Source organism: Malaclemys terrapin, chromosome 20 (genome assembly GCF_027887155.1).
Source record: "Malaclemys terrapin pileata isolate rMalTer1 chromosome 20, rMalTer1.hap1, whole genome shotgun sequence".
Lineage (NCBI taxonomy): Eukaryota > Metazoa > Chordata > Testudines > Emydidae > Malaclemys > Malaclemys terrapin.
In genome coordinates, this window is record NC_071524.1 from 2654772 (window position 1) to 2666135 (window position 11364).

General features: G+C 49.9%; 1 protein-coding gene across 1 annotated transcript; it reads left to right on the forward strand.

The window, feature by feature from the left end:
- Positions 1 to 472: 472 nt before the first annotated feature.
- Positions 473 to 8918, forward strand: LOC128826472 (epididymal sperm-binding protein 1-like). Its single transcript, XM_054009761.1, has 8 exons — positions 473 to 557; positions 2106 to 2252; positions 2683 to 2847; positions 3260 to 3415; positions 5333 to 5497; positions 5921 to 6085; positions 7566 to 7730; positions 8765 to 8918. The coding sequence occupies exons 1-8, from the start codon at positions 491 to 493 to the stop codon at positions 8911 to 8913; spliced, it is 1179 nt and encodes a 392-aa protein (XP_053865736.1). The 5' UTR covers positions 473 to 490; the 3' UTR covers positions 8914 to 8918.
- Positions 8919 to 11364: the final 2446 nt, after the last annotated feature.

Consider the following 11364-nt stretch of genomic DNA (forward strand, 5'->3'; position numbering starts at 1 on the left):
CCCAGAAGCTGGTGTCAGTTCAAGTTTCTGTGGTTGGCTGATGTCATTATCCCCCCTTACATTCTTCCAGTTCCCCAAAACTTATTGGTTACCTACGTTTATCTATGCCAAAGGCCTCAAGCCTCATGCTAGCTGCTGAAGCCAATGGCTTACAGGAGCCAAGCCTGTCTATATACTGCTGAATATAATCAAGCAGACTATAATGCAAAGCCGAGGTAAGGTGGACCCCTGGGCTACAACAGTCATGACCAAGGAGTGAGGTGTGTAGAGGGCTCCAAAGCCGGGAGGGTGGGACAGGTTCTGGAACCCAGGGAGCTCAGGTTTCAGGAAGCAGAGGGTTCATGATTTGCCATGGGCGTGGCAGGGTGGTGCGGTGGCAAGCCAACTGGTGAGCAGGAAATCCTCTAGGGGGTGGCCAAGGGGAGGAGCCCCAAGGGAGGCTGTATATATGGGGCTGGGGCTTCAGGGCTGGGGCAGTGTGGACGGGACAATGGCTTCACCCGCAGCCACGTGTGTCCTGGCCTGGGCCCTGGCACTGCTCTGCGAGGGGACCCAAGGTAAGGGAGGCAGGGGCTGTCTCGGGTCGGTGTGTGTTGGTGTATAGTGTGGTAGAGTGTGTGGCTATGCAGCAGGGTGTTGGTATGTAGTAGAATGTTGTTGTGGAGCAGTGTGCTGTGTTGTGTAGTAAAGTACATGTTGTGGAGCAGTGTGTTGTAGTGGAGTGCATTTTCTGAAGTCGTGTGTTGGGGAGTAGAGTGCATGTTGTGGAGCAGTATGTTGTTGTGTTGTGGAACAGTGTATTGTTTTGTAATGTATTAGAGTGCATGTTGTGTTGTGTAGTAGAGTGTGTATTGTATTGCAGTGAAGTGCATGTTGGGGAGTGTTGTGTTTTGTAGTGTAGTAGAATGCATGTTGTGAAGCAGTGTGTTGTGTTGTGGATCAGTGTGTTCTTGTGCAGTGGAGTGCATGTTGTGCTGTGTAGTAGAATGCATGTTGTGGAGCAGTGTGTTGTGTAGTGTAGTAGAGTCTGTGTTGTGGAGCAGTGCGTGGTGGGTGTAGTAGATTGTTTGGCTCTGCAGCAGAGTGTTGATGTGCAGTGTCAGAGAGTGTGCGCTGAGGAGCAGTCTGTTGTTGTGTAGCTGTGTGGTGTGAAGTGTAACAGACTATATTGTGAAGTAGTGTGTTGTGCAGTAGAGCCATATGGTGCTGTTCAGGGGATTGTTTTGTTGTGGAGTATAATACACTATGTGTTGTGGAGCAATGTGTTGTTGTGTTGTGGAGTAGGCTGTTGTGTTTGTGTAGTAGAGTGCATATTGTGAAGCAGTGTGTTGTTGTGTTTAGTAAAGTACGTGTTGTGGAGCAGTGTGCTGTAGTGCAGTGCAGTGGTGTGGTGTGTAGTAGAGTAGAGTGTATGTTGTGGAGCAGTGTATTGTGTAGTGTAATAGAGTCTGTGTTGTGGAGCACTGTGTTGTAGTGTAGTAGATTGTGTGGCTCTTCAGCAGTGTGTTGGTGTGCAGTGTAGAAGAGTGTATGCCGAGGAGCAGTCTGTCGTTGTGTAGCTGTGTGGTGTAAAGTATAATGGACCATGTTGTGGAGCAACATGTTGTGTTGTGGAGCCATATGGTGCTGTTCAGGGGACTGTTTTGTTGTGGAGTGTAATACACTGTGTGTTGTGGAGCAGTGTGTTGTTGACTAGTATCGTGGTGTGGGGATTGTGGTGTAGTGGATGCTGTGTGGCAGTGTGCGTGTGTAGTGCAGTGTGTGCTGAGGGATGTGCTGTCATTGTGTAGAGTAACACAGTGTGTTTGTGAAGCTGTGCGAGATATACCAGCCTGGCAGGAGGTCGGAGATGGACAACAGGAGTCCTGGCTCCCAGACCCACCCTCCCCCACTAGATCCCCTCCCCTCCTAGAGCCAGGGAGAGAACCCAGGCGTCCTGGCTCTCAGCCCCCCTGCTCAAACCATGATGTCCCCTTCCCAACCTGAGCTGTGGCTAGAACCCAGGCATCCTGACCCCCGGCCCGGGGCTCTCCCTGCTGGGCTTTGAGGGGCCCCCTGGCAGCCGTTGCCCCCTTTTCTGATCTCTGCCCCTTGTTCATGGGCAGGTGCGGACCCTGCCCCCTGCGTCTTCCCCTTCACCTACAAGGGCAAGGTCTACACAGAATGCACAACCGTGGACAGCAGCCGGCTCTGGTGCGCCACCACCGCCAACTACGACCGGGACAAGGCCTACAGGTTCTGCTCTGAGAAGGGTGAGCGCCCAGAGGCGGGAAAACCAGGAGACGGGAAGGGAGGGAAGCCGGGGGATGGGATGGGGAAAGGGGGTAACCGTGGCACGGTTCAGGGACAGGGGCAGCCCGTGGACAGGATGGGGATGGGAAAGAAGCCGGGGGATGGGGGGCAGCACCGGGCAGCATGGAGGAGCATCATGTTCCCCGTTTGTGATCCCACACGCCCAGAGTTGGCGGGTCTGGCCTGTGTCCTGTCTTCCTGGGCAGAGCCACCCAGTTGGTCTGTCTGTCTAGCCCCATATACCCTCCTCTGTCTGACTGTCCAGCCCAATACACCCCCACCCATCTGTCTGTCTGTCTATGGGTCAGACCCTTGCAGGGTGGCAGCAGAGTCCCCATCTCTCGTGGGCCTTACCACCCCCTGATGGTCCCTGTCTGTGTTTCCCCTCAGCCTATGGGGGGAACTCAGGCGGCCAGCCCTGCTTCTTCCCCTTCGTGTACAAGGGCAGCACCTTCCACACCTGCATCACGGAGCAGCGCCACAGGACCCAGCCCTGGTGTGCTACCACGGCAAACTATGACATGGATCAGCGCTGGAGCTACTGTCCCGACACAAGTATGGTGCCTCCGGGGGCCCCGCCCAGTGTCCCCCCACGCACCCAGCCCTGCTGGTGCCCTTCACTCCTGACCCACAGCCTCTGCTAGCCCAGCCCTGGGCTCACCCCCAGCTCTGCCTTTGCCCCTCACTCCCGACCCACTGCCCCTGCTAGCCCAGCCCTGGGCTCACCCTCCTCACAGCTCTACCAGTGCCCCATAACCCAGTCCCCCATTCCCTGCACTACCCCACGGTTGTTGGGGGCAGTGGCCAGGCTGTTGCGTGGCTCAGGGGAGATAAGGGGTTTTATTTACCTGGAAATGGACTCAACTTGTGGTGATTCTGGTTTGAGTGTGAGCTGCATTACCCAGCATGCTCTCTGTCTCTTCTGCCTCCCACATCCCATCTTTCTCCCCAACCCCATCTCCCCCAGTGCTTGGCGGGAACTCGGAGGATCCCTGTACGTTCCCATTCAGCTACAAATGCAGGAGGTACACGGCTTGTACCATGGATGACAGCAAGCGGCCCTGGTGTGCCACCACGAGCAACTACAAAGCGGACCGTAAATGGAGGTACTGCGGCACAGCAGGTATGTGGGGCCAGGAGAGGCTTAAGGGATGGGTTTGCTTTGCAGCTGGTATGTACACAAACATTGGGGTAAGAGGCAGCATGGCCCAGTGGAGAGAGCACAGGAGAGGGAATCAGGACACATGGATTCTATTCCTGGTGTTGGCTCCGTGTCTAGGCAGCACCTGGCATGACGGGGCCCCAATCTCAGTGACTGTGTGTCTGGGCAATGCTCTATTCTACTCTGGGGGATTTTAGTGTCTCCATTACTGTGGTATCTGAACAGTCAAACAAAAGGAGTGGACAAGAAGCAGTCATTTTTATATAGGTCCTGTAGGAGCAAGGAACATCTCAGTGCCCAAATTGAATCAAACCAAAATTTTGCCCAGTGCTGCCAATTGACACCTTGGAGCTTTTCCCTAGCCTAGAAATATTTCTGGGAATTCAACATTTTTCCCCTCTGGGATTGGAGGGGGGAAAAATGAAACCTCGAAAATATTCATGAACTGAAAAGCCAAACTCTCTTTCAGTTCGGCTCAGTTAAAAAGTTTAGTTTTGAAACCTTCTGTTTCCATTTCAACCTTTTTTCTTTTTTAATTTTTTTTTCACTCTAATTAGCTTAAATTCCTGTAACCCTTCTGCCAGACAGAGCTGGCAGTAACAAGGGCCAGGTTCAGTATCTAGGGGTTCCTTTTCAACAATATAACACAGAACCAGCTCGAGCTCCCACCCATTGACATGGGACAATTACACACCACCCCCCGGGTGCCCCTAAGAGGCAAAATTTCCCCACTCGCAAGCACGGAGTCTGAATGTAGCAAAAACTTTTAATAAAAGGAGGGAAGTACCTCTGTGTTAATTTGGGAAAATGCCACAAACAGGGTTCATAAACACAAACCATGAGCAAAAGACCCACCCCAAGTAGGTTGGGCAGTGTCCTTTTCCCCTGAGGGTCTTAAGTCCAGCAACAAAAAATTCCTTCAACCTGCCCATCCCTTCTCTGCACCCCACTCACAGTTGTTGTCCTTGGTCAGTGCAAACCTAGAGTTCAGAGGTGCATCTGCCGAGTTCACCTCCCTCCCTGGGTGGAGGGAGGGTGGGTAAAGAGGCACCTTACTTGTTCCACTGCTCAGGCACTCACTCGCTGCCCCTCTCTGCGGGGCTCTGCTCTGGCCCTCTCCACCAGCTGCGCTCAATTGAGTTTAAATTAGCTGTGTTATTACACAGTGGAGAGAGGAAGAGTCAGAGAATCTGGGGGGCCTTGGGCACAGCCCACATCAACACACACAAGCACCTATCCCCACCCTCCCCCTGTTCACTGGGCTTTGGAACCCATGTCCCCAGCCTAGTGAGTGCCATTCAATTGAGGGTGAATCCCACCATTGGGATATGCCAGGTACAGTTCTGCTGCCCTTGATTCACACAACGATAACAACCCTTTATTACTCCTGCCCCAATAACAAGGAGGCTGGGGATCCCCCACACCAGCCAAAAGTGATCATTGGACCAGCAATCCCATCATGCTGAGCACCTAGGCAGGGTGGGTGTGCCCATGCAAGTGAGATCAGCTCCTGAAGTGCTCTTACACGGCTCACCACTAGATGTCAGGGGAGAGCTCATTCAGACTCTGCTTACATTTCAAAACAAAAAGGTGCTCCCAACCGAGAACCCAGATAATTTTTTTTCCATTTCAAGCATGTCTAAACGTTTCCACTTTTTTCCCTCAACATTTTTTTCAAGTTGGGAAATGCGTCAAAAACAGCAACTTTCATCAAAATGCTCAAACACTTTCGATTCCCATGAATTGGCATTTTTTCCACTTAAAAAAATCGTTTTGTTGGGAAAATTTGCGCCCAGTTCTCCCAGAAAATCGCCTGCCCTGAGTCCTGCCTTCTGCCCTGTTTTTAACCCTTTCCTCCCTTGCCTCTTTCTCCACCAGCTGCAGGGGGAAATTCAGACAGCTCCCCTTGCGTCTTCCCTTTCATCTATAAGGGCAAGACCTACCACAGCTGTACGGCAGTCGATGACCAGATGGGACGGCCCTGGTGTGCTACCACTTCCAACTACGACAAAGACCATCTCTGGCGCTTCTGCTTGAGCAAGGGTGAGTCCTGGTCACGACCAGAGCGCTCCGTGTCGGCACAGAGGTAAAGAGTTTGTGGAGGACATTCCGGTATGTGGAGCTCTAGCACAGGGAGTGCTGTCACCCAGTCTTGCGGGCCAAATGAGCTCGCTGGAGGGGCTGCATGCTACAAATGGCTTCCCCTGTGCAGCCAGATTGCCTGGCACCTCCTTGTGATGCGGCCATCAGAGACGGGATGCCAGGCTAGATGGGCCCCTGGGGTGATCCCATGCTCCTAGGCGCAACGCCATTCACCCACTGTACAAAATTATCTTTGGCTTTCACCGCAGCACTGAGATGAGACACCCCTACCCCGGCTTTTCTTTTTTCTTAAGAAAACGGCCACGACGGTCGCTCTCTTTGGCATTCCTGCTGTTCACTCTGATTTACTCGTTGCCTTTGCAGCCTATGGGGGAAACGCGAATGGTCAGCGCTGCATATTTCCTTTTGTCTACAAATCCCAGCTATATCACAGCTGCACCAACGCTGGAGACAAGATGGGGAATTTCTGGTGTGCTACAACCCAGAACTACAACCAGGATAAGCTGTGGAGCTACTGTCCAGATATCAGTAATGTATCCAGTCTCTTCGTATATTCCCTCTGGGGCAGATCTGACTCTGGCTTTTCCCATACAGCCGGGAAAATAACTAATTTGTGGTTTGCTGGTGATTCTGAAAAACCGGGGTGAGGGGAGGAGCTTGTCTTGGATTACCATGAATTTTTTTTTGAAATTGTCATTGAATCAAAAAATGGCGGGGAGGGAGGTCATTTCAGGTAGCTCATGAAAGTTCATTTTTTCTAAAATTGTCATTGCATTGCAAAGTCATAAAAATGGTTTAGAGTGCGTTCCTAAAACGAAATTTCTGAAATTTTCAGTGAATCAAAAAATTAGAAAAAAATTTGTCTCGGGTTGTCCAGAAAATGAAACATTTCACAGTTTTTAATTAATCAAAAAAAATCAGGGGACAATGTGTTTTGGGAGGAGCCCAGAAACAAACTTGTTCAAAAATTTCCATCATTTGTAAGATCGGGGAAAAAACATTTTGGGTGGATCCTGGAATTGAAATTTTCTTTGATACTTTTCATGAATTAAAAAATCAGGAAACAAAATTGTTTTGGGTGGATCCCAAAAATTATTTGTTTTAAATTGTCATTGAACTGAAAATTTAAGGAAAAAAATCCCTTTGGGTTGAATGAAACATTTCGTTTAAATCTTGAGCATTTTTTAAACTTTTTAAATTTTGGTTTTAATAAAATAGAAGGAGATTTTGAAAGCAGAAGTTGTTTGAAATTGAAGAATTGACTTTTTCTGAATTTTTAGTCATTTTTCCAACACGAACAATCCCACAAAACTGACACAAATTCACAACACATTTTGGCTTCACTGAATCCTTACTTTTCGCCAAAAACATTTCATCTGAAAAGTTTCATCCACCTCTATTTACCCAGTTGTCCAGGGTCCTCCAGATTTCCTGTATGATCTCATCACATCTCTGCTGTGCCCCTGAGCCAATGAGGAGTTGTGACACATTGATACCAATGGGAGTTGGGCAGTGGGAGTCTATCTGATTGGTGGGTGGGATAGTGGCTTACAACACACCCCTCCCAGCAGCTGAAGGATCCTCTAAGGATTCCTTCAGGAAGGGTTCAAGGCCAGGGTCTAGGAGCAGCCATAGAATCAGATCCAGAAGCGATAGAGTCAGTGGGTTTTGGGAAGCCAGGTTCCTGTTGGCCCTCCTGGAAGATGCTTTAGCCATGATGATGTCTTCAAATCCAGATTGGACACCGTTCTAGAAGATACTTGAGTGAAACCCAAGTTATTGGGTTTAACACAGAGAGAACCAGGGGAAATTCACTGGCCTGTGTTCTACAGGCCAGACTAGATGATCACAATGGTCCCTTCTGGCCTTGGGATCTATGAACGCCTACCTGAGATTTCTTGGCTGTTGGTGATGGGTGGCCGGGTCATAGTGGGATGCGGGAGCTGTTAGTCCGTAGGCAGGTGGGCGTGTTGGCGGTGTCTATAACCACCTCCCTTTGCCTCCCTAGTCCTGGGTGGGAACGCAGTAGGAAAGAGCTGTGCATTCCCCTTCGTCTATAAGAAGAAAGTGTACTGCACCTGCACCAGCGACGGGGAGAGCTCGGGAAAACTGTGGTGCAGCACCACCAGGAATTACGACGTGGACAAGAAGTGGACTTACTGCTCCAAGCCAGGTAGGACAGGGGATGGAGGAAGCTGAACCTTGCGGTTAAGGTGTTTGGCTCAACGAGGTCTGGTTCAATTCCTGGCTCTGTCATAGACTCCTTGGATGAGTCGCTTAAGAGCAGATTGGTTGGTTTTTTGGTCCCCACCCTCCGCCCTTTAGGAAAAGCTGAGCAAGCTAAAGTTCATGGGTAGCAGCTGTTCAGCAGTTCTTAAAACCATCCCCCAAATCACCCTAGAACTGTGGGGCTCCTTCTATTGGCTGTTTAAATTGGCAGCACTTTGAGACAGGGCCTGTCGGTCTCTGTCTGTCTGGGCAGCGCCTCGCACAACCCTGATCTTGGTGATTTTGTGTCTGGGCAGTGCCCGGCGCGACGGGGCCCCAATCTCAGTGACTTTGTGTCTGGGCAGTGCCTGGCATGATGGGGCCCCAATCTTGGTGATTTTGTGTCTGAGCAGCGCCCAGTGCGATGGGACCCTGATCTCAGTGACTCTGTGTCTGGGTGGCACTCAGTGCCCCATCTCAGCAACTGTTTACCTGGGCAGTGCCCAGCAGAAAGTATCCCAGATCTCACACTAGTATCTAGAGGCCTTGACTAATGCATGTAATAACCACAGAGGATGTACCCCGAAAACACATCTGGGGTGTGGCTGTGTCTAACCACCTGTGCTTGTATAAACTGGCTAAACGGACTTCCCACGGACCCAGAAACCACCTAACAGATTTTGCATACGTAACCCCCAACAGCAGAGACATTGTTTGCCTGTCCCCTTGGAACTTTGAATCGTTAGCCCCATGTTGCAGACGTGGGGAAACAGAGGCATGGAGCTGGGCCGTGCCTTGCTAAAGGTCACCCAGCAGAGCCAGGCATAGTACCCAAGTCTCTCATTGCTCTGCCTGGCACCCCTGTCATGGGGCCACGCTCTCTCCCGTAGCCCTAAGCTGTATGGGGAACCATCTAACAAAGTGTCGCCTGCCTTTGCTATGTGCTGCCTGTGATCCTGGCCATTGTACTCACCTGCTGGTGGTGTGTTTGGTCTGCAGACTATGACAAGCCCTGTGTCTTCCCCTTCATCTACAAGAATTTTAAATTCCTCACCTGCACCAACCTGGCGGAGGGCAGCGGGAAATTCTGGTGTTCCACCACAGACAACTACGACCGGGACCATCAGTGGAGCTACTGCCCTACCTGAGACAGGTAGGACAGGACAATGGGATGGTCTCTGTTTATAGCATCTCTATCTGGACCAGGGGTGCGTGTGATGGGTTCGGTCACAGAGATCCCCTTGGGACGGTCACCTGATGTGCTGAAATTACCTCTGAGCCCGTTTTCCCTGCCAGCTTGGGACTTCCAGAACCCTGCCTTCTTGAGCCAGACACGCAATCCTGTGGCAAACACAGACCCAGAGTCTACACCACACCTCCAAAGCTGCAGACTTTAACTGAAAATGGCTCAGCAAGTCACCTATCTCCAGCACCCAGACACCCAGCTCCCAGTGGGATCCAAACCCCAAATCAATCTGTTTTACTCTGTATAAAGCTTATACAGGGTAAACTCATAAATTATCCACCCTCTATAATACTGATAGAGAGATATGCAGAGCTGTTTGCTCCCCCGGGTATTAATCACTTACTCTGGGATTATTAATGAACAAAAGTTAGTTTATTAAGTATAAAAAGTAGGATTTAAGTGGTTTCAAGTAATAACAGACAGAACAAAGTAAGTCACCAAGCAGAATAAAGCAAAAATACGCAAGTCTAAAGAAGAACAGGAGTACTTGTGGCTTCTTTTTGCGGATACAGACTAACACGGCTGTTACTCTGAAGCAAGTCTAAAGACACGTCTATACTACCCGCCGGATCAGCGGGTAGAGTTTGATGTAACGGGGATTGATTTATCGCTTCGCGTCTGGATGTGATAAATCGATCCTCAAATCCACACCCGTACTCCATCTTGGCATTCAACTTCATAGCTGAAGTTGCGTATTTTAGTTTGAACCACCCCGCTAGTGTAGCCCAGGCCTAACCCTAATGCATTAAGAAACTGATTACAGGTAAAATCTCACCCTCAGAGATGTTCCAATAAGCTTCTTTCACAGACTAGACTCCTTCCTAGTCTGGGCCCAATCCTTTCCCCTGATACAGTCCTTGTTAGTTCCAGCAGACATCTCAGGTGGTAAGCAGGGGTTTTCACATGACTGGAAGCCTCTTTTGTCCTCCTCCACGCCTTTTTTATAGCTTTGGCACAAGGCGGGAATCTTTTGTCTCTCTGGGTCCCCACCCCTCCTTCTAAATGGAAAAGTACCAGATTTAGGATGGATTTCATTATCAGGTGACATGGTCACATGTCACTGTAAGACCCCTAGTCTCCATTCCCCATGGGCTGGCCCACACGTACACAGGAAGGCTTTCAAGTAACTAAGGCCATTTACAACTGATTGTTTCTGGAGCGCCCTTAATGGCCTCCACTTAATATGTTTACATCTGTGATACAAGTTTATATCTTATTCTCCTAACTCCAGCTATAGAAATAATACATGCAAACAAATAGGATGAACACACTTAGTAGATTACAAGCTTTCTAATGACAACGTACAAGGGGTATTTATTCCAGTTATGTCATATTCATAGGCATATTTCCATAAAGCATATGGAGTGCAACGTCACAGGGAGATCCTCCTTCTTTTGTCTATTTACACTGGGAACTCTTCCAGGCAGGGACCGTCTGCAGCACCCGGTGCAAGGGACCCCCAATCTCAGTGACTCTGTGTCACGGCAGTGCCCGGTGCAACAGGGCCCCAATCTGGCGACTCTGTGTCCATCCATCTATCACCACATGCATCCATCCATCCTTCCCCATACACACCCATCCATACATTCCCATACGCATCCATCCACCCACTCATACATCCCTATCCACAGTCACCCACCCAACGATCCCCATACACATCCACCAGGTACCCAACTATGGAATCATAGTGATATAGGGCTGGAAGGGACCTGAAGAGCCTCCCTCCCCCTGCCCCATGCTGAGGCAGGACCAAATATACCTAAACCATTCCTGACAGGTGTTTGTCCAACCTCCAATGACGGGGATGCCACAACCTCCCCTAGGTAACCTGCTCCAGAGCCAAACTATCCGTAGAGGTAGCAAGTTTTTCCTAGTATCTAACCTAAATCCCCCTAGCTACAAACTCAGCCAATTCCTCCTTGTCTGTCCCTCAGTGGCCATGGTGAACAATTTATCTCCATCCTCTTTCTAGCAACCTTTGGCATATTTGAATACTGTGATCAGGTTCCCCCCTCAGCCTTCTCTTCTCAAGACTCAACCTGCCCAATTTTTTCAACCTCCCCTCCAAGGTCAGGTTTTCTAAACCTCTGATCATTTTGGTTGCTCTTCTCTGGACTCTCTCCAATTTGCCGACATCTTTCTGCAAATGCAGTACCCGAAACTGGACACTGTCCTCCAGCTGAGACCTCACCATTGCCAACTACAGCAGGACAATGACCTCCCATGTCTGACACACGATGCTCCCATTAATACATCTCAGAATTATTTTTGCCTTTTTCACAACCTCACCATGCTGTCAACTCATATTCAATTTGTGATCCATCCTAACCCCTAGATCCTTTTCTGCCGTCCC

What these genes read in the sequence shown, in the direction of transcription:
- LOC128826472 (XM_054009761.1), top strand. Translation starts at nt 491, where the DNA reads ATGGCTTCACCCGCAGCCACGTGTGTCCTGGCCTGGGCCCTGGCACTG. An exon ending in GAGGTACTGCGGCACAGCAG is followed by an intron (nt 3,416 to 5,332) that starts GTATGTGGGGCC and finishes TTTCTCCACCAG; the next exon opens with CTGCAGGGGGAAATTCAGAC. An exon ending in GAGCTACTGTCCAGATATCA is followed by an intron (nt 6,086 to 7,565) that starts GTAATGTATCCA and finishes TTGCCTCCCTAG; the next exon opens with TCCTGGGTGGGAACGCAGTA.